Genomic DNA, 21,132 nt, shown 5'->3' on the forward strand with positions numbered 1-21,132 from the left:
TGAAAAAAATATAAAAAAAATTATTTTGAATTTACAAAAATTCTTAGTTCAAAAAAATTGTTTAAAAATAGGCAGCTAAAATTTTTTGTGTTACAAAAAAAACTTCCCTGCGAGGGAAATCGTAGACTATTTTTTATTATTATTTTTTAATATTTTATATTTAAGTTTTTATATTATATTTTTTACATTTTTTTATTTATAATTCTTATACTTTTTATGTTTTAATTTTTTTTCTTTTTATTTATTAAAAAAATAGTTTATCTATTTGATTTATTAAAAAAAATATTTTCTTTTACAAATTTTTGTATCAAATAATAAATTTAAAATAATTATTTAAAAAATATGATTTAAACAAAATCAATTTTTTCCGCAAATTTATAAAAAAGTTACAATTTTTTTTTTTTTTTTAACTAATTCTAGTTTCATTTTTTATTTAAATTCATAAATTTTTAGCTAATAAGCTTTAAGAATTTTTTTTATTGTTATAAAAAAAATAAATTAAAGAAAGTGTAATTTCCATTTTGGTTCTTTTTTCTTTTAAATTTTTTCCATTAATTTTTTTTTGTTTTTTAACTTCTTTATATATATATTTTTTTTTATTTTAATATTTTATTTATATATTTTTTTTTTGTTTATTTTAATTTTTTCTTTAAAATTTTGTTTGTTATTTTTTTTATATATTTTCAATTTTTTCATAATTTTATTTTATTTCATTAATTTTTTTTTTCTAAATTTCTTTTCTTTTACTTTAAACTTACTTTTTTTCTTACTTTTAAACTATTTTTTTAATTTTCTTTTGTGTATTTTTTTTTAATTTTTTCCTAAGTTTCTTTGTTTTTTTAATTTTTTTATACTTTTAATTTTTTCATATATTTTTATTTAATTTTTTAACTTTTTTATTTGTTTATATTATTTTTTTAATATTAATTTTAGTCAACCCTAGCAACAAGTCGTTTAAATTTCCAATTACCTCCGAATTTTCAATCGAGCAAAATCGTTTATGTCCTTATGTGTATGTAATTTTTTCTCGCACATGAGAGACACACCCTAATATACATGAACAAAAAAATATAAATACATGTACACTTATCATTTCTTTGACTTCAGCTCCATTATCTTACATATTATCGCCTAATCGCTGTAATAATTCTTTATAAAATATCCGAATTCTCGCATAACGAATATAAATGTATAAGTAATAATTTTAAGACCAAAGATGGGCGTGGTTATTTATTTGTGTCGTCTTTTTTCTCGTAATCAAGTATAAGCAGAATAATTTAAGTATATATTCACAGCAATGACAATATGTTCTTAGAAATATATGTGACATACACAAGTATTAGGGCTGTTCTTATAGCTTTAAATTTATTTTAAATATTTTTTTCGTTGAATAGAATATTTTGGGGTGCGTATTATGTTAATTATTTCAAACTATCTCAATTTTTATTAAATTGTCAAAATATTGCACTTATTTAAATGTATTAGGGTTGTTCTTTTTTTGCATGTATTATTTATTTAATTTTTTTTTCTTGGAGAATATTATATAATAAAAAAGCGCGCATTATTTGTCAGTTTCGCTAGTTTTGAAGACTTGTATACATACCATGAAGTTGGCGTGTGTACATATGTATGTCTTAGGGATGTCCTTTTTTGCATGCTTTGTATTTCTATTTATTTTTTCTTTCATTGAAAACCAATGCATAATAACTGCCGGAATAGAAATTAACGTAAAATACGAATTCTTACGAAAAAACTGTGAAAAATTGCTAAAGATTAAAAAATATAGTTAAAGTGGTGGGAAATGCGAAAAATTACTGGAAGTTTCTATGTAATATTATGCTAATATTTTTTTTTAGGCTTTTAATAAAAAATTTTAATTTTAGAGAATTTATAAAACAATTTATTTTATTATTTTTATTTTCTTTAATTATTACTTTTATTTTTTTTTAGTTATTACGTTTTATTTATTTCATTATTTTTTTAATTTATATATATTTTTTTTTAAATTTATATATATATTTTTTTAAATCTAATCTAATTATGCAATATTAAGACGATAAATTATTTGCGTTAATTTGATTTTTTTCTGGCTTTTGATTAAAAATTTTAATTTTAAAGAATTTTTAAGTAATAATTATTATATTTTTATTTTTTTTTTAATTTTTATTGTTATTTTTTAAATTTTTTATTTAAAATTTTTTATTTTATTTTTTTTTTTTTTTGATTTTTTTTTAATTTTTTATATTTTTTTTAAATTTTTTTTTTTAATTTTTTTCTGATTTTTTTTTTAATATTTTTTATTTAAGGAAATATTTTTAAAAATCTCAACAACAAAAGTTTTGCGAAAAATATATAACTAAATATGAACTTTAGGGTGGGCAAAAAAAGCTGAGAAAATTTTTAATAAGTATTTTCTTAAATCAAATGTAATTATACTACAATATTATGCTGATAAATTTTTTGCTTCAATTTGGTTTTTTAGCCTTTGAAAAAAAAAATAATATTAACGAATCTATAAATAATGTATTTTATTATTTATTTTATCGTTTATTTTTTATTATACATTTTTGTGTTTAAATGAAATTTGATAAAAAAATCGCCTTAAAAATTAGGTTTTTCTAAAAACATCAACATTAGGGTGGCTTAAAAAATGAAAAACATTTTAGTTCGAATTTTTTTTAAATCATATCCAATTATGTATATTATGCTGATAAATTATTTGTTTTAGTTTATTTTTTAGCTTAAAAAAATTAATAACGAATCTAATTTATTCAGTTTACTGTTATTATTTATATACATGTATATATTTATTTTATTTTACTATTATTATTTATTTTTTAGTTTGAGTAAAATGTTAAAAAAATCGCATTAAAAAGTTGTTATTTCGTAAAACAACAACATTAGGGTGATCCAAAAACGAAACAATATTTTAATTATATTTTTTTTTAAAGAAATCTGATTATTATTTAGCATTTAAAAAAATCTAATTAGATATTGAAAATTACTTGTTATATTATACACTTAAATAATTTTTTTATTTAAGTTTTAAAGTTTACATTTTTTTTTTAATTTATAATATATATTTATATTTATTTTTGATTATTTTTATAAACCTTTAATAAATACATTTTCGGTATTAAATATGTTCAATATAGATAACTGCAGCTATTTCGAAATAAATTACAACTCTAGATACGAACATTAGGGTGACCAAAAAATTAAAAAAAATTATTCGTATTTTTTTTTAATCAAATCTAATTAGATAGTGAAAAATAGTCAATTTATTACACATTTAACTATTTTTTTATATTTCGAAAAAATTTGCTAAACTAGATAACAACATTAGGGTGATCAAATAATTAAAAAAAATACGTAGATTTTTTTTAATTCGTAGATTTTTTTTAATTCTAAGTTAAATTTTTTCATAATTTGCTGTGTTTTTAGTTATCTTTATAAAGTTTTGGTAAATATGTTTTCTGTATCAAATATGTTTAATATATTTGTTATTATAAATATTATTTGTTTCAATCAAAACGTATTTTTATTTTTTACTACATACCTAACCTTAAAATTTTTAATAAGTATGCTCCCTAAACTTATAGCCTCGTTGAGTTCCAAATATTTAGTAAATTCAGTAATATATTCTACTCATAAGTTATTCAAGTTGTTAATAAATAAATTGTAATATTTTCATTTATTTAATATTACCGTTAACTGCAGTTTATTGTTGCTACACTTGTACCGTACCTACATACCTTACTTAATATTGACCGTTTAAACACATACATATAGTATATGGGTAGTCTGTCCTAAAGTTTAAGTCTTTGTAAACACTAAAAAAAACTTATCTCATATTTCTATAATAAATATTACGCTCTCACTCTCTCAGGTCCGAAACTGTATAAGCAACCAGCCGCCAAATCGAATCGTGGAATCATATTGAATGCCGTCGAATATTGCGTTTTTCCCGGTGCGGTGAATCGTGAGGCCAAACAAAAAGTACTCGAGAAGATTGCACGCTCCGAAGCGAAACATTTTCTCGTGCTCTTCCGCGATGCCGGCTGTCAATTCCGTGCATTGTACAGCTATGTGCCCGAAATGGATCAAGTAACCAAATTGTACGGTACGGGACCTAGTCAAGTGGATGAAGTCATGTTTGACAAATTCTTCAAGTGAGTATAAAATTTGTATGTACAGTGAGTTAGGGTGGTTCAAAAATGTGAAAATTTTTTTTCGCTTGGTGCGCCAAAAAATTGGTTGATAGACTAAGAACGTCTCTCAAAGTATGAATTGAAAATTATTATTATTCACATTAGGGTGGGTCAAAAAAAATTTAAATATTTTTTTTCGCGTAGTACTCTGAGAAATATGTTTCTAGACATTTCCTAAAAGGCGTGAACTCTTAGTTGTAACGAGAAGGCAGAGGAGTTTTTTCATTTTTGTAAAGCCGTAAATTTTCTACAAAAACCGTCATTTTTGAAATTTAAATTATTTATTATTTTATAAAATACCTAAATAAAAAAGTTGCTTTAAAATAATCAATTTTCAACCGTTAATAGCTTTTAAACGGTAAGGTTTACGAAAAACTTGTAGAGCTTTAAATTTTCTTAAAAAAAATAAGAAAGAAACTGTAATGCTGAAGACCGTACCTTCAAGTTACAAGTGGAAGCTCATAGCATCTTAGAGTTATCTAAAAACGTAATTTTAGCGTACCAAGTGGTAAATAATATTCAAATTTGCTTGACCCACCCTAATGTGAGTAAAAATAATCGGACTTTCCCGTTACAATTAAGTTCTCACACCTCCTAGAGATGTCTAGACATGTATTATTCAGAGTACCAAGTAGGAAAAATCCATTTTTTTTTTACCCACCCTAATGTTATTCGTGGTTTTTTGGTCCACCCTATAAAATATAAATATTTTTTTGTTTTTTAAATATTCGGTTTTTTTTCACCCACCCTTATGTGAGCATAAATAAATTTAATTTTTTAAATATTCGGATTTTTTTTACCCACCCTTATGTGAGCATAAATAAATTTAATTTTTTAAATATTCGGATTTTTTTTACCCACCTTAATGTGAGCATAAATGATTTTAATTTTTTGTTTGTTTTTTTTACAGATACAACTCAGGCGGCAAATGCTTTTCACAAGTCCATACAAAACATCTAACGGTCACCATCGATGCATTTACGATTCACAACTCGCTGTGGCAGGGCAAGAAGGTGCATTTGCCCAGTAAAAAGGATATGGCGTTAGTTATATAAGGTGTAGCGTTACATAATATGGCGCGCAAGTGGCCGCTTTACTACTATTACCACATATGGCAACGCTTCTCTTTGTGTGTGTGTATGTGTGCTCGAAGGAATTGCCCGATAATGTTGTTGCTGTTAGCGGAAAGAGAAGAGAAGAGAAAACAGCCAAGACATCATGGAAATTGTTGCCTGAGTTACATACATATATATATGTAGATGTAAATTGTTGGTTCGAAAGTTATATATATATACATACATATATGCATATACATTTACATACCTAACTTATATATATAATATATAAATGGCATCATTGATTGATAATGCAAAAAAGCAAAAAAATAAGGAAAATAGGAACAAAGCGCGCAAGTTTTACAAAGAAGAAAGGAAAAAGCGAGCAAATGTTTGCGAAAAATTGAACAAAAAGTAAATAACTAACATTTACTAACTGCAAAACTTAAAAGTTAAAAAGCGCTTGCGCAGCGCCGTAAAGTGTGTAAAGCGAAGAACAGTGCAAAAAGAGAGCGCTAATGCAAGAGAGAGTTAGTCTAAACGTAACTGTCTGTCTTGTTGTGTGGCTGGAAAGCCAAATATAAGCTTAAGCTGGCGCAAAGTGTCACACACACACATATACACTACAGTACACACACACACACTTCTACAACTAGGATATTCATATATACATACACATCTATGTATATAGGCATATATCCGCACACATGCATACAGAAATTAAAGAAAAATATTATTAATAATAATAATAAATATATATATGTATACATATATTTAATTAATTCTCTTTTATAAGCTTGATAGTATAAAACACCTGTTGAACTTATTTAAAAATAATCACTATGTAATATGCATACATACATATACATACATGCATGCATAGATACATACCTACAACTGTATGTACATCTAATACGTGTGTATGTATTGTATGATATGTGACTTAACGGCTCTTGTCAAAGTTATACTTGTATACTTCTTTTGCTCTTTAACTAACACACACACACACACATACACAGACATACACAACGAGGAAAAAAAGCAAAAAAAACATGCAAACACGCTCACACACACCTACTCGTCGTCTGTACTAAATACTAGTTATTTTACATGCTAATTTTACAAAACAACAACAACAGCAAACGAAAAAAGCTATAAAAACAAATAAGTACGAAAACTAATAGTATTCACTGTAATCTTACATTTGAGTGAACTCAGATTTATTATTTTAACTTTTTTTTTTTAATTAAATTAATTAATTAATACTGTTATATTTTAAACTTTTTTATGTGAAAAAAAAAACAAATATATATAGAATGGATTTTTTTTAAACGCTCTTTCATAGAAATAATTTTGTAGCAATAAATTGAATGTGGAACAACTACATACATACATAGTATATATACGCATAAATTACATATATACATATATATATACACATATGCAAAGTGTTGGTATGTATGTCCTAACAAAAGCATAACGAATAAATATGAATACGTACATAAATACATACTTACAAGCATAAAATGTGGATTTTGTTGCTGCTGCGTAGCAAGTGGGTGTAAATGTCAGTGCGGCTAACAGCAGAATTATGTACATTAGGGTGAGTCAAAAAACGCATTTGTTTTTTTTGTGCGCTGAAAAATATATTCTGTGGCAACTCTACAAGAATCTCTCCAAGTAGAAGCGCTTAATTGTAACGGAAAGTTTAGAAAATCAAAGATTTTGCAGGAAATACTCTACCAAATGGTCTATTGCATATTTTTCGTAACCGTTTAAAAGATATTAATGCTTGAAGTTTGATTGTAATTGAAGATTTTTTTCTTATAAGCTCTGTGACTCGGTAAAAAAAAGACATTTTAAATTGAAAAACTCACAGTTTCGTAAGATACTTACTGCTTTGCCAAAACGTCTATTTTGTCGGCTTTTTATTTATTTTTTCATTATTTTTTGTTTTTTTTTCATTATTTTTTTTTAATTTTTTTTATTATTTTTTTTTAATTTTTTTTTTATTATTTTTTTTATTATTTTTTTTTTATTATTTTTTTTTTATTATTTTTTTTTTATTATTTTTTTTTTATTATTTTTTTTTTATTATTTTTTTTTTATTATTTTTTTTTCATTTTTTTCTTCAATGTAAACGTTTATATTTAATGATCAATATATCGTAAAATTAAGCAGACCATTTTACTTCTGTTTTTATCCACCCTAATGTACATACATACCAGCTTGCAAAGTATAGTTTCATTTCCGTCGGAACATTTTTGTTTGACGAAGGAATTATTTCAGAATTTTGCTTTTCCATGCACAAAAAAATTGTAAATTACTGGCGACTAACCTGATGGTAAACACCGAATTGACAAAAAATATATTTTTGGAAATTTATTGCATTTTTTGTCAAACAATTGCATACTTTTAGGCGCATAACAATTTTCGAATTGAGCAGAACTATTAAAAGACCATTTTAGAATTGAGCAAAAATATTAATTGCATACTTTCAGGCGTTAAACCATTTACGATGAGGAAGCTGATTGCATACTTTTAGGCGCATAACCATATTTGTTGCATTGTCATGGTCAACAAATTGTTGTGTAAATATTTATGAGAGTAATTTTAACGAAAAGTGATGGAAACTTGAACTTTAAAAATAAAAAAAATTCTTAAAAAAAATTATTTTCAAAGAAATGATGTGTAAACTTTAACATTAACTATTATTAAGAATTTTAATTACGAATGGTGGACACCTGAAAGTATTTATCTGCAAAAAATTATTTAACATTTTTTTTTAATTATTAAATTTAAGTTTGTTCGAAAATGTCAAATGGTAAAAATTCTCTTTAATATTTATTTTTATAGATATAAAATTTGCATTTACTCAAAAAATATTAAATTGGGCACATATTGGTTTGTTAATATATATTTTTTTCTTAATCCTTTTTTTTAACAAAGTAAACATATGAATAATTTAAAAAACTGACATATAATATTTTTCTAAAATTTCAAAAAATAACAGTTAAGTTTTAGCATTTTTTATTATAGTTATATTTTTAAATATATTTTTTTTTTATTATTTTCTATCAATAATAGCAGAAAGTTTTAAGTTTTTCAATTTTTTATGTTTATTTTTGTTGTTTTATTTTTAAATTTTTATCGTACTTTTTTTAATTAATATTATTTTATTTAACTTATTTTCAATATTTAATATTTTTAATTTTGTTATTATTTTTTAATTATTATTATTTTATTTAACTTATTTTTAATTATTTAACTCAATTTAATTTTTTTGTTTTTTAATTTTATAATGTAAATTTCGGCAAAAAATATTTTACAAACTTTTTTAAATTTTTTTTACTGAATGTAGTATTTTACTTATAATTATTTTTTTTTAAATCAAGTTTTGTTACATTAAAATATAATTATTATAAAAAATGTGTATAAATAAGAAAATCAAAAATTTTTAAAATTACGCCGGTAAAAAAAAAAATATTTTTCTACAAAAGCAAAATTTATAAAAAAGTTTCCTTATCTTTGGTGTAGGTGAAATTAAAATTTAACATACATATGTAGATGCTTTTATAATCTACTCTTATTAAATTAAAAAAATTGTGTTAAATAATTTAATAATTCTTGTTTTGTCCACCACCAAATAATTGAGTAGCACTCAAAATTTTTAATAATTTTTTTTAAAGCAAAACAAATAAAACAAAAAATTGTTTTTCAAAATCTTCAAACGATGGTCAAGAATACCTATACATATGCATAACTGAAAGAATGTAATTGTAAGACAAAGCGAGATTCACAGAGAAATTTTCCAGCAAAATTAATACAAAATATTGTTAAAATATGTACATAGGTGTATGTATATGTGTGTATAACTAAAAACTAAACAGAAATTCTTAAAAGGATTTTTAACCGCAAGCTTTAGCTGCTTTTTAGTTTTATTTATGTGTATATGTAACAAAACTGTTTTCCATACTGCCCTTTCCTTTAGCTTCAGTTACTTTTTGCTCAACTGCTTCATAGTGAAAATAATTACTTTATTTGTTAAGCACATAAGGCAAGTCTTCAAATATTCCACACGCCGCTGTAGTTTTAATAGTGCAGGGAACCACAATTCTATATTTTTCATTAAGAAACTTATATTTTACTAGTTTGGGCTGAGACTCTTGTGTAACACACTTAAATTAAATAACAGCAAAACAAATAAATCACAAAAAGAAAATTCAATAAATCTTAAAAGATTGTTATTTTAGCAAGTGTATGCTTTTTCATATTATTTTTTAACAAAAACAAATCACTCAAATTCTTATGCTCATTTTATTATTTAATCTTTTTGTACTATCACTTACTATAATATATATATACATATATTTAAACATTATTTTAAGTTATATAAAACGAACAAAGTAAATCTACAAGAAAAAATATTCTTCTGTGAGCAGAAAATAACAAAGTAAGTGAAGGTAAATGAAGGTGAAGAGACGCATGATCGTGTATTTTTATTTCCAAAAAATATACATATAAATAAATTATAACAAATTAAAAAAAATATATATATACATAAAACTATCATTTTATGAGGTCTCCAATGTTTTTCGGGGTGTTACAAATTTCGTGGCGAACTTAATCTATATCGAGTTCAGGGTACAAATATGTTGAACATACAAAAATAATCATTTACAGCAATCTTAAGGAGCTAACTTCCAAATTTTGGGGGTTTCAACATTGTCTATAAGATTATTGAAACCTTTGAGTACTTTTACTTTTCCAAAGTTTAGAATCTAAACACATTTTTTCAGGGAAAAGCACCGACATTCGAATTGACCACGTTGGCAAATGAACATACAACTATGGAACTCCTAAATTAACATTTCTATGGCCAAAAAATCATGTTAATTTAAATTTCATAAAATAATCTCAGAAAAGTTGTATATAAACATGAAATTAGTGGCCAGCAACATGATCAATGAAGAAATGTTGCTAATCAACAAGTTGATTATACAAACGAAGTTTTTTAAACGATGTTCACCCTGTTCAAAAATTTTAATTACATTCGCGGCATCCTGTGTTACTTTATTTACAAAGTAATTGTGTGTAGCACTAGCAATGAGAAATAAAAAACGATTTTAAAAATATCATATGATTAATTGCCAATTCTACAATATTTTCAATATATATTAGAGTGCTATTAAATATATATTACCAATATAAATGACTTACAAGCATAAATTCATTTATCGACTTTTCAACCGATAAATCTGTCTCCAACGTAGCACCAGAGAACGTATATTTAAACCAAACAGCTGACCGCGCTTTTAACACGCTTTTTTGTAGTAAACAGTGCGCATTGTAAAAATTTATTTGCAGTAAATCACAAGAAAATGGTACGAAAACTAAAATACCATGAGCAGAAATTGCTTAAGAAAGTTGACTTCATCACATGGAAAGTAGATAACGGTGGAAAAGAAACAAAAATCTTACGGCGCTATCACATACGCAAGCCAGCCGATTATACCAAGTGAGTTTTTTTTATTTTTATTTATATTTCATTATATTAATGTTTTTTGTATTAGATACAACAAGTTGTCGCGTGAGATACGCACTCTGTGTGAAAAAATTGCCAACTTAGAGAAGACGGATCCTTTCAAATCCGAAGCGGGTTCAATGCTACTGCAGAAGCTCTATGACATGGGCTTAACGCGCAATACTATGGATTTGTCAGCTGCAAGCACTGTCTCGGCAAGTAGTTTTTGTAGACGTCGTTTACCGGTGGTAATGGTAAAAAGTAAGTTTTTATTCTTGGAATTATTTAGTAGAGTTAATGTGGTGGTTAACATTAAGCAAAGAATGAATGAAAGTAGAATGAAAGCAGTGTGCAGTAAAAAAATGATATTTAATATCCGGTGGGCCTATATAGAGTTTTTAAGGAAGTTTGTAGCAGACAGAAGGAAACTGTTGCGATCATGTCTATATGTTATATATAAATGACTAGAGCGACGAGCTGAGCCGGTTAAGCCATGTCCGTACAAACTGGCCGATCAAAATTAAGTTATTGTACCGAAACTTTTTTATTTTTTTATTTTTATTCGGACAGTATAAAGCAATTTCATATTATGTTAACCAGTGGCGGATCCACTGGAATGTTTTTAGTTGTCAAAACCCCACAAATCGGAGATATCATCAATATTAAAAATGTGTTGGATGGTAAAATCCCCTAAGAAAGAAATTCTGAATCCGCTTTATTGTTAACAAATACAAAAGAAAATATCATAAATTAAAAATTATCAAAATCAAAATACAACAAAAAAATATCATAATTAAAATTTTTCAAAATCATATTTTCCGATATCTTGTATGCCAGTGGTAAAATTACATTCCTGTTATTTACTAATGTGTGTATGTACAAATGCTTTCTCTGAGTCTTATATATAAATTGTTTTAAAGAAAAAACCCTAACCATCTTATATTTTTCAAGATCGTCTATCACAAAATCTCAAAAATGCGACAGATCTCATTGAGCAAGGACATATACGAGTGGGCCCTGATATGATTACGGATCCGGCATTTTTAGTAACACGCAATTTGGAAGATTTTGTCACATGGGTGGATAGCTCCAAGATTAAGCAGCACGTCTTGAATTATAATGATGAACGTGATGACTTCGCTTTAGTTTAAATTATTTTATATTTTTTTGTTGAACTAAAAAAATTTGTACGTCTCTTTTTATTTAAGTAAATATAAGTCATATGCTATATGATGTGCCTAAAAATGATTTACTATGCATTTTTTTTTAATAAAATCGTATATTTCTTCAAATTACACTATATAGAAGAATTAGTTAATCAACAATTGGATAACTGCATTCTTCGGCAATGCCACAGAAATTTCTACCGCGTGGCAATCTAAAGTAACCCTCCTCTCCCCAACTGCTGTCCCATGAGTTCTTAACAATCCAAAAGTCTTTGCCCTTCTCACTACCATATCCTACAACCAAAATCGCATGATTCACTTCGGCCTTATTGCACTCCTCATCCGCATAGATGCCTTCCTTGTAAAGCAATAACGATTCCGGTGCGTACACAGAACATGCCAACGGTCCCAATGTGGCGACAACCTCCATCATTGTTTTTTCATCTTTCGGTTTGACCACCGCAAAACCTTTTACTTCGGCTTCCTTATTTCCGGCTTTATATTTACAAGCATCCTTCTGATTAGCATATGGATACGAGGCGCTGTCTTGTAAACCCTTTTGCTCATCCTTAATAAAGGCGAACGCATACTCCTGATAACCGCCATCACAACCGTTTAAACCGAAATCAACTGGACCGCAATCGATTAGATTTTGCTCGGAAAGATTTGGCAATTTCTTAGTGCTACGGAATATGTGACCCTCAATGGCGCCGGTGGTGGCGAAAGCCCAACACGAGCCGCACTTATCCTGGAATTTCACCGGTGTGACACCGCCTTTGGTGCGCCAATCGAAGGCCTTCGGCACCCTGGTGGTGGGCGGTTTGGCTTCCTGACGATCTGCTCTGGCCTTTGCTCTAAAAATATATTTCAATTTGCATTACAAAAATTACAGTTTTCGAGACTTATGTGCTGCATTCGTTTACTCACTCGCCACTAGCTGATTTGGAGTTACCGCAAAAGAATTTCAAGAATTCTGCTTTAGTTATATCGGCAAACTTGTTCAACGCCAATTTATAACCCTTCTTGGCGGTATTGGTCAAGGCTACCAAATTTTTATTTGTATTAAATTGTGCTTCACGTAGTTGCTTTTCGGCAGCATCGAAATAGCTTTTGCCAGTTTTTAGCTGTATTGTGTGAGAGTCAGGGAGAAAAAGAGATTTAAATGGAGAAAATTAGTTGTTTTGTGATTTTTTTTCATTCTTTGCGATCTTTATATAATAGTTAAATACAATTTGAGCCAAGTTAATAATGGAAGGAAAATAAATACAATATTTAAAACAACTTAATTTTTTTTTTATTTTTTTTCAAAATTATGTTTTATGTTTATTTTTTTTTACTTAAAATTTTTTTTCTAATAAATTTTTTTTTATTTATTTTTTACAAATTTGTTTTTATGTATTTTTTTTATATTTTTTTTTTAATATTTTCTTATTTTTTTATCAATTTTTTTTTAAATTTTTTTTATCAATTTTTTTTTTAAATTTTTTATCAAATTTTTTTTTTTTAATTTTTTTATCAATTTTTTTTTTTTTAATTTTCTTATCAAGTTTTTTTTTGTCGATTTTTTTTTTAATTTTTTTCAATTTTTTTTACAGTTTTTTATATTATATTTTTACAATTATAATTATAAAGATGCTTTTATACGTTTCATTGCTTTAAAAAATCCACCTGTGAAGGGTATTATAGCTTCGGTGCAACCGAATTTAATGTTTTTTTATTTTTATAAATTTATTTTTATCATATTTGAAATATAATTTATTTAAAATAATTTTAAACAATTATTTATTAAAAAAAATTTTGTTTAAATTTTTTAAAAATATTTTTCTTATATTTTTTTTTAAATTTTTTTAAATATATTTTTTAATATTTTTTTTTAATTTATACATTTTTTTTTTAATATTTTTTTTTTATATATTTTTACCAAAATTTATATTATTTGATTTATTGAAAATATTTTTATAATGTTTTTTTTTAATTTTTTAAAAATATTTTTTTTTAATTTTCGACCAAAATTTATATTATATTTTTTATTATATATATTTACTTTTCTATATAATTTTTTATTATTCTTTATTTAATAATGATTTTCTTATTTTATTTTTTTGTTTTGACATTCATATTATTTATGTTCATTTCATACCTTTTTTACAATAAAAATCGAAATAATAAGCATTAAATATTTACCAAGAAGTCATCATGATCCGCAAAATTCAGGCCGCTTGTCACGAGATTGCTAAGACCGCTTGCTATATTCTTCGGCGCGCTGAAAAAACTCGGAACTTGTGCCGCAGTTAAAGCGAAAAGCAGGGGCAACAACCACACCACCGAGCCAAAACGCATTTTGCCTAAAATTTAAAAAATTTGCCAAACATAAAGAATTAGCAAACATTTTTATTAAAAAAAAAAAAAAAAACAATTATAAAAAACCCACATAATTTAAAAACCTCATAAATTCATTTTTTGCCAAAGCATTTAATAAATGCTAATGAAGAGACCCGTTTCGAAGTACAGTAATCACTTGTTTCGGTGGAAATAAAATTAGAAAAAAATCTTCGTTTTTTTCCGTTTCTAATCAATTATGTAAATATAGCAATATGCAAATGAGTCCGCGTGCCGAGCAAACAGTCGTATAAACGACACAAGAAAATACAAAATTTCGAAATAACAAAAAATAAACAAAAACAAATGCATAATTGAAAACTGAAACAGTTATGTGTGCAATATTATACAACTCAGTGTTATGTATGTGTGAGTATGTATGTATAGTTCATATGTGTGCGTGTAAGTATTGTAATAACTTTCACAAATCGCGCGCTGCAAAAATGATTCAATCGGGGATTTTTCTTTTTAGTTTCAAAGAAAACATTAAAATTTTTAGTATTGTAAGGCTAATTTTATTTTAAGACGTCAACTATTAATAAATAGCTAATTTCTAATATTTCTATTTTATTTTCAGCGCATATATCAGCAATTTGTATTTAATTATGACTTGTCATGCAACTTTTGGACACCTTTTGGGATGTGTGAAAAATCAGCACGGACAAGATCAACCGCCGTGAAGCAACAATAAAAGGGGAATCTCTATATGTATATTGTCAGAGGTAGGTGAAATGTATTCTTTATCGGTTTAGGGGCTACAAGACTACTGTTTGTTGTATCTGAAAAATATTTGTATATACATATATAGGTTATCTAACAGGCTCAAGACATCGTAGTACACTTCAGGTCGTGCTTAAATTTCGTCTTTTATTAATTCATTAAGTATTTATTTACAGTTATTATCCGAATATTTTCTCAAGTTTTATTCAAAAATGTTTGAAAATTCATTTTAATTATTTACATTATATTAAAACAAAAAAAACAAAAACAAATTTTGAAATTTTTTTCTCAATGGTCTTAGTAGCTTGAGTGTTTGGAAAAAATGTAAAAAGAATTTTTTACATTTTATTTTAACATTTCTTTTATTTTTTTAATTATATATTTTTTAAATAAATTTTTTTATTATTTGATTAAATATTTATATTGTTTACGAAAATTACCAAAATTTTAAAATAAAAAAAAATTTAAAATAAATTTTAAATTAAAGTTAAAAAAAACAATTAATTATTTTTATAGAATTTATTTTTTTTTTTTAATTTCAAGGCACAAAGAATATTTGAAAGTTGAATTTGAAAACACTTTTTTTTTAATTTCAAAAGTTTCAAGCCGCAAAGAGCATTTGAAAAAAAAAAAATTATTTTTTATAAAAATTTAAAAAATGTCAAGCCAAAGCCAAAGCCAAAGGAAGTTGTTTTATAAAAATTAAAAAAATGCATATTCAAATGCTACACAGAGTATTTTTATTTATTTTATTTTCTAAAAATTAAAAAAGAGTATTTGAGATAAAAAACTGAAAATTGAAAAATAAGCTTATTTTCCAAAAATTTAAAAAACAGAAATTGAGAAAAAAAATTAATAACTGAGTTTTTTTTAAATACAAGTTTGAAAAAATTCCAAGCCACAAAGAGTATTTGAGTATTTAAAAAAAGTGTGTTTGAGAAAAAAATAAAAAAAAAGTTTTTTGTTTTTAAAAACTTTAAGAAATTTTAAGCCACGAAGCGAATGAAAAAAAAATTTTTTAAATCAGTTTTTTATAAAAATTTAAAAATTTCAATCTACAAAGAGTATTTGAGAAACAAAATTAAAAAAAAAAACATTTTTCTAAAACTTTAAAAAAGTTCAAGCTACAAAGAATATTTAAGAAAAAAAATTTTAAATACCCTTTTATTTGAGATAAAAAATTAAAAAATAAGTTTCTTTTAATTAAAGTTTACAAAATGTCAAGCCACAAAGCGTATTTTAATAAAAATATAATTTTTTAGTTTATTTAATTTTTTTTTTTTAATTTTGTTTTTTAAATTATAAAATGGTATTTAAGAAAAAAAAAATTGTTTAATATAAATTAAAAAAAAAAATTCAAGCCACTAAGAGAACTTAAGAAAAAAATTAAAAAACAATTTTTTTTTGTAAAAATTTAAAAACCCGTTTTTATAAAAATTACATAATCTCTTTGAATTTTAATCGCTTTCTGTATATTTTTTTAATTCTCAGATTTTTTTTAACATATTACATTTTTTTCTCAAAACAGCTAAAGTATGTCGTGTTGTGTTGTGTTAAAAATATTTTTTATTAAGTTTTTCACTTTTCAAATTAATTTGCATTCATTATTTGCCTATTCGATTGAATAGCGCGCAAAAATATGTTTTTCTTGTAAATTTTTGTTTTATTTTTTTATCCCTTTTTAATTTTTTAGTGTTTTTTTTAACGTTTTGTTAGTTGTTTATTATTTTTCTTGTTTTTTTATATTTTATTGTTTTTATTTTTTATTACTTTTACTTTTTCATTGTTTTTTTTTTTTTAATTTTATATTTTTTTATTGTTTTATTATTTTATTATTGTTGTTATTTTATTTTTTATTAATTTTATTTTGTTTTTTATTAATTTTATTTATTTTTGGTATTCTTTATTTGTTGTGTTTTTGAACTGTTTCTATATTTTGTAATACATACAAATATTTTTTTTAATTTTTATTTATTTTATTATTTTTTTTTTCTTTTTTTTTACTAATTTTTTTATAATTTTTCCATTTTCATCTCAAAGCCACTCAAATATAACCTTGTGCAGCTCATTTTAACCTCACATCATAAACTGTAATTTCAAAACTGTTTCCTCTGATTTACATAATCAATTTGACTCCAATGACACACAAATACATGCACACATACTCATGCATATTTTTCTACTTAAAATATTTGAATCCTCTGATTCTCATAGTGTTCCGTTAATCGCGCTTCTCTGTATCATTAGCTTCAGATCAATCATTATTTTAGTTGATAACCTTTTTACTTATATCACTTGCTTTGTTTTTGTAATTACACCAATCACAAAATATTATATTTACTTTACAACACATTGTAGTTGTTATTGTATTAATATGTTATTATATTGTAATTGTGCTTACTTCAGCACCTGATCTTGGCAGTGAATTAAGATTTTCACAAAAACACAAGCCACACTCACACACGCAAACTTACAATGGCAATAACAATAACAATAATAACCGGTAGTTGAGTTGTGTAGTCGGAACGAGTCGAAGATGCTTGCTATACAGTAGCCACCTTACTAATGGTGATTCTGCGGTCAGATGATGCCGCTTTTATAGCGCAATTAAGATTTGCTTGATATAGGTAGCAGCTTAGTGTATGCTAATGGTCACTAATTAATTCAAAATGCTATTGGTTGAAAGAAAAGAAATAAAAAATTGAAAAAAAAAAGAAATAAAAAAAAAAATGAAAAAAATTATAGAAATTCGTTCGAAACGTAATTAGAAGCGCACTTCAAGTTTTAAGACGCTACCGTTGCTATTCGAAAATTGAGTTATGAGGAGATCGCCACAACTTTTTTCTTTAAAGTGTTATAGGTTACCTTTTATATGTCGGGACTTGGCAAGCCTAGTGCTGCAATTTAGCAACTCACCACTTTATTGTAAAATTTGACATTTTTTTTGCGAAACATACTAAGCATCTTTTGATATACGAGCCTTTTTTGTTGTTTACAGTAACTTAAAATTTTCAGCTCGGTCTAAAATGCGTGGTTTAACTTAGCAAGAGTATATTGATAAACTGAATGAAATTTTTGACGATGAAGCTCCATCAACTACCAGTGTTTAGCGATGGTATGGTGAATCCAATCATTGTCGTAGATCACTTCAAAACAAAGTTTCAAGCTATGAAGGAATTTCTAAGAATTTTTTATTGCTCAGAAACGACTGGATACAACTTTAATGTGACCTTTTTAGATATATGCCTCAGCTAATGATCGAAGGAATAGGTTTTTTGATAATAATTTAGATTTAGAGTCCATAGTAAAGCCTGAGGTTCATAGCCCGCTATGTCTTATGCAGAATTTTTTCCATTTCTCTTCGTAATTGCACTTTTGAGCATTAACGCGACCAGGGAGGACTATATTATATACATATGTACATAAGCGGAGGTGACACTTCCTTGCTTCAGTAATCAACTTTCGCACACAGTACACGTTAAGCTTCAAACATACATACAAACATACATACATACATACATACATACTACATACATATGTACATATGTACATACTATGTAGTAGATAAGCTCCGTTAGCGAGTTGAACGTTGGAAGTGGTGTGTATACCCTTCGGCAACTAAATTAATGCAACTCAAACTTTAGTTAACTGGTTACTGTACAGCACTTTTTTGCAAAAAATCGGGATTACTTAAAAATAATTTCGGGATCCCGAAAATTTTTGGGATTTCACCATTTTGCTAACCATTAATGTACAGAATTTTTTTGTCAAAAAAATTCGGGATTACTTAAAATTATTCTCGGGATCCCGAAAACTTTCGGGATTTCTCAATTTCTCACCATTATATTAACAAACTTTGTCTACAAATAATGTTTAAAAAATTTGTGCATAACGGGAATTCGGGATTAATAAAAATTAATTTCAGGATCCCGAAAAATTTCGTGATTTCTCATCATTACATTAACTAATTGTAATTAACTGGCTACAATAATGTACACACATTTTAGGACTACTTAAAATTAATTGCGGGATCCCGAAAATTTTCGGGATTTCTTAGCATTTCTAGCTATTCTGACCACAAATAACATTTACAAACGAAATTTCGGGATTAATAAAAATAAATTTCGAGATCTCGGAAATTTTCGGGTTTTCTCACAACTGCAAAAGTTTTAAATAAAATACGCCAATAATTGTTAGGATGTATATTATATACAGAAATCATCATAAAATTTCTTTTCACCCAAATTCCGAACCCGTATGTACATAAATATGTATGTATGTATGTATGTATTTGTGTATGTATTTAAGCAATTCGGGATATCCCTACCTGATTTCGATTGATTCGCACAGAACTAGTATCACCTGCCAACAACAGACAGGTTTGCTGAAAAACGGCTAATAACTCGAATTATCATTTTAATTGATTGCGAATCCGAAACAAGTAGCGGCAAAGAATCTCTAACACTAGTAGAGTATTGTACTAACACTAGTAGTAGTATTGGCAGAGATTGCTAAGTTTTGCAAAGAAAAAAGAAAAAAGAAAGTTGCTGGTAGGCTTCTTGATGCAGTCATTTAATTACTTTAGTGTTTGTATGCTCATTAGGGTGGCCCTTAAAGAATCAAAACTGGGAATTTTTTCAAGCTTGCTTTCTCAAATGATAATACGGGTAATGTTAGCACGTAGAAATATTGACCCCCCACATCTTCAAGGTCATCTTCAGATTCAATAACTTTCCACATAAATATATATGTTTCAGAACCTGCGCACCTAATCGGTTTCAATTATTTGTTAAGATTCCATAGAAAATGTTTTATTTTGACCTCCGTACGGCAACCCTTAAATGTTTAAGCCAAAATTTATATGTGACAGCTTCAAATTTTTTCAGAACCTCCCTAATTCCGACAAATTTTTAACCGCATAATCCAGTTATTAAGGCTAATATGCATACGTATTTCTTTATGCTAATTAGTCACACGATGGCATCACTGACCAACATTTTTCTGTCTTGTTTTATGATTTTTATTCCCGCTTTCTGATAAAAGTAACGGTTCAATGCCAGAAGACAACAGATTTAGATTGCTTTGTCGGAAAAAACTTTTAATACTTAAATATTAGAAGCCATAGACGCGAGATCCGCACGTGAACTTATATCACATTAAAGAGGTTTGACTGCTATTTTCGCTATAGAAGAAACCTAAAACAACAGACATTATTACAGTCTCGTTCTAAAAGTTCATGGAAGCATCGAAATTTTCCAAAAATGTAAAGAATTTACCAAACCTTTAGGTTGTATAAACTTTGTAAGGAGTCTGCTTTACGACTAAATACGTCACATTGCCTCTTACATAAATCGAAAACAAGTTATATATTTCAGTATCGGTGGTTGTCTGAAGGTATGCGCTCCGAGGTGCTTAAGTCTTGAGCTCCCAAACGCCGGAAAGTCAAGAATGAAGTGTTGAGTTGTTTCTACCAAATCTTCTTCCATAGAGCTTCTGCAGATGGTATCTGGTAGGATTCCCAGCTATACTGCGTGGACGCCAATAGGGCAATGACCCGTTAAAAGCCCAAAACTAGAGATAGGCTAGCCTTAGATCGCTCTTGAGCCAATAGCGAGGTTAGGCACTCTTTCACCAGTCTTGAACGCACTGTTATTAAGTTCAAGGCTATTGTCACCGCTCTGCTATCTGAGTGGATGGTCACTTCTCTGAAGAAGAATGCACTCCGGAGCGGACTGGAAGACAGTAGATCCCTCCACCACCCTTCCCCCATGTTTTGACCCATCCGTGAAGAAGGTCACTACTCCTCTCCTCCAACGGCTTCGTCCCATCCACAACTTTCTCGGCGGAATATGGGTAGAGAAGGAGTCGCAAGAGATCGGCGACTCCATGATCGAAGTGATCCGATAAGAAGTAAAAGTGAGTGAGGATTTCCGAGTGTTCAGACTCGTGTTCTTTTAGGAACCCAGACTCTTTGAGTTTGATGGCAACTTTCACAGCCATATATCTTGCGGCGATGTCCACGGGCAATATGAGCAGGATGGCGTTAAATGCCATGGGTGGAGTGGACCTTAGAGCAC

The 21,132-nt window shown here is 26.7% G+C and overlaps 3 protein-coding genes across 22 annotated transcripts in view; 2 read left to right on the plus strand and 1 right to left on the minus strand.

Moving 5' to 3' along the window:
* Positions 1 to 6,516, plus strand: part of LOC105226827 (patronin) — a 42,781-nt gene extending 36,265 nt beyond the window's left edge. For all 19 annotated transcript variants that reach the window (XM_029550423.2, XM_011205895.4, XM_011205897.4 and 16 more), the window contains 2 exons: positions 3,890 to 4,172; positions 5,122 to 6,516. In XM_029550423.2, coding sequence (XP_029406283.2) covers positions 3,890 to 4,172; positions 5,122 to 5,266 — 428 coding nt within the window. In that variant the 3' untranslated portion in view covers positions 5,267 to 6,516. The remainder of the gene's footprint in view (positions 1 to 3,889; positions 4,173 to 5,121) is intronic.
* Positions 6,517 to 10,549: 4,033 nt separating this feature from the next.
* On the plus strand, positions 10,550 to 12,038 carry LOC105226826 (U3 small nucleolar ribonucleoprotein protein IMP3). Its single transcript, XM_011205894.4, has 3 exons — positions 10,550 to 10,784; positions 10,840 to 11,051; positions 11,742 to 12,038. The coding sequence occupies exons 1-3, from the start codon at positions 10,648 to 10,650 to the stop codon at positions 11,939 to 11,941; spliced, it is 549 nt and encodes a 182-aa protein (XP_011204196.2). The 5' UTR covers positions 10,550 to 10,647; the 3' UTR covers positions 11,942 to 12,038.
* Positions 11,584 to 17,661, minus strand: LOC105226824 (procathepsin L). Of its 2 annotated transcripts, none has more exons than XM_011205891.4 (4): positions 17,530 to 17,661; positions 14,141 to 14,317; positions 12,884 to 13,080; positions 11,584 to 12,810 (listed from the first exon to the last, which is right to left on the minus strand). In XM_011205891.4, the coding sequence occupies exons 2-4, from the start codon at positions 14,294 to 14,296 to the stop codon at positions 12,105 to 12,107; spliced, it is 1,059 nt and encodes a 352-aa protein (XP_011204193.2). In that variant the 5' UTR covers positions 14,297 to 14,317; positions 17,530 to 17,661; the 3' UTR covers positions 11,584 to 12,104. The 2 variants fall into 2 exon arrangements, with proteins under 2 accessions (XP_011204193.2, XP_049307798.1); XM_049451841.1 differs by having other exon boundaries at positions 11,909 to 12,810; positions 14,141 to 14,301; positions 17,530 to 17,637.
* Between the last annotated feature and the right edge of the window lie 3,471 nt (positions 17,662 to 21,132).

Source organism: Bactrocera dorsalis, chromosome 3, assembly GCF_023373825.1.
Source record: "Bactrocera dorsalis isolate Fly_Bdor chromosome 3, ASM2337382v1, whole genome shotgun sequence".
NCBI classification, from domain to species: domain Eukaryota; kingdom Metazoa; phylum Arthropoda; class Insecta; order Diptera; family Tephritidae; genus Bactrocera; species Bactrocera dorsalis.

Bases quoted from the DNA above. Each gene is read 5' to 3' on its own strand.
- LOC105226826 (XM_011205894.4), top strand. From the start codon at position 10,648: ATGGTACGAAAACTAAAATACCATGAGCAGAAATTGCTTAAGAAAGTT. The intron at 10,785-10,839 runs GTGAGTTTTTTT...TTTTTGTATTAG, and splicing joins AAGCCAGCCGATTATACCAA to ATACAACAAGTTGTCGCGTG. The intron at 11,052-11,741 runs GTAAGTTTTTAT...ATATTTTTCAAG, and splicing joins ACCGGTGGTAATGGTAAAAA to ATCGTCTATCACAAAATCTC.
- LOC105226824 (XM_011205891.4), bottom strand. From the start codon at position 14,296: ATGCGTTTTGGCTCGGTGGTGTGGTTGTTGCCCCTGCTTTTCGCTTTA. The intron at 13,081-14,140 runs GTAAATATTTAA...CACACAATACAG, and splicing joins CGGATCATGATGACTTCTTG to CTAAAAACTGGCAAAAGCTA. The intron at 12,811-12,883 runs GTGAGTAAACGA...ATATATTTTTAG, and splicing joins TCCAAATCAGCTAGTGGCGA to AGCAAAGGCCAGAGCAGATC.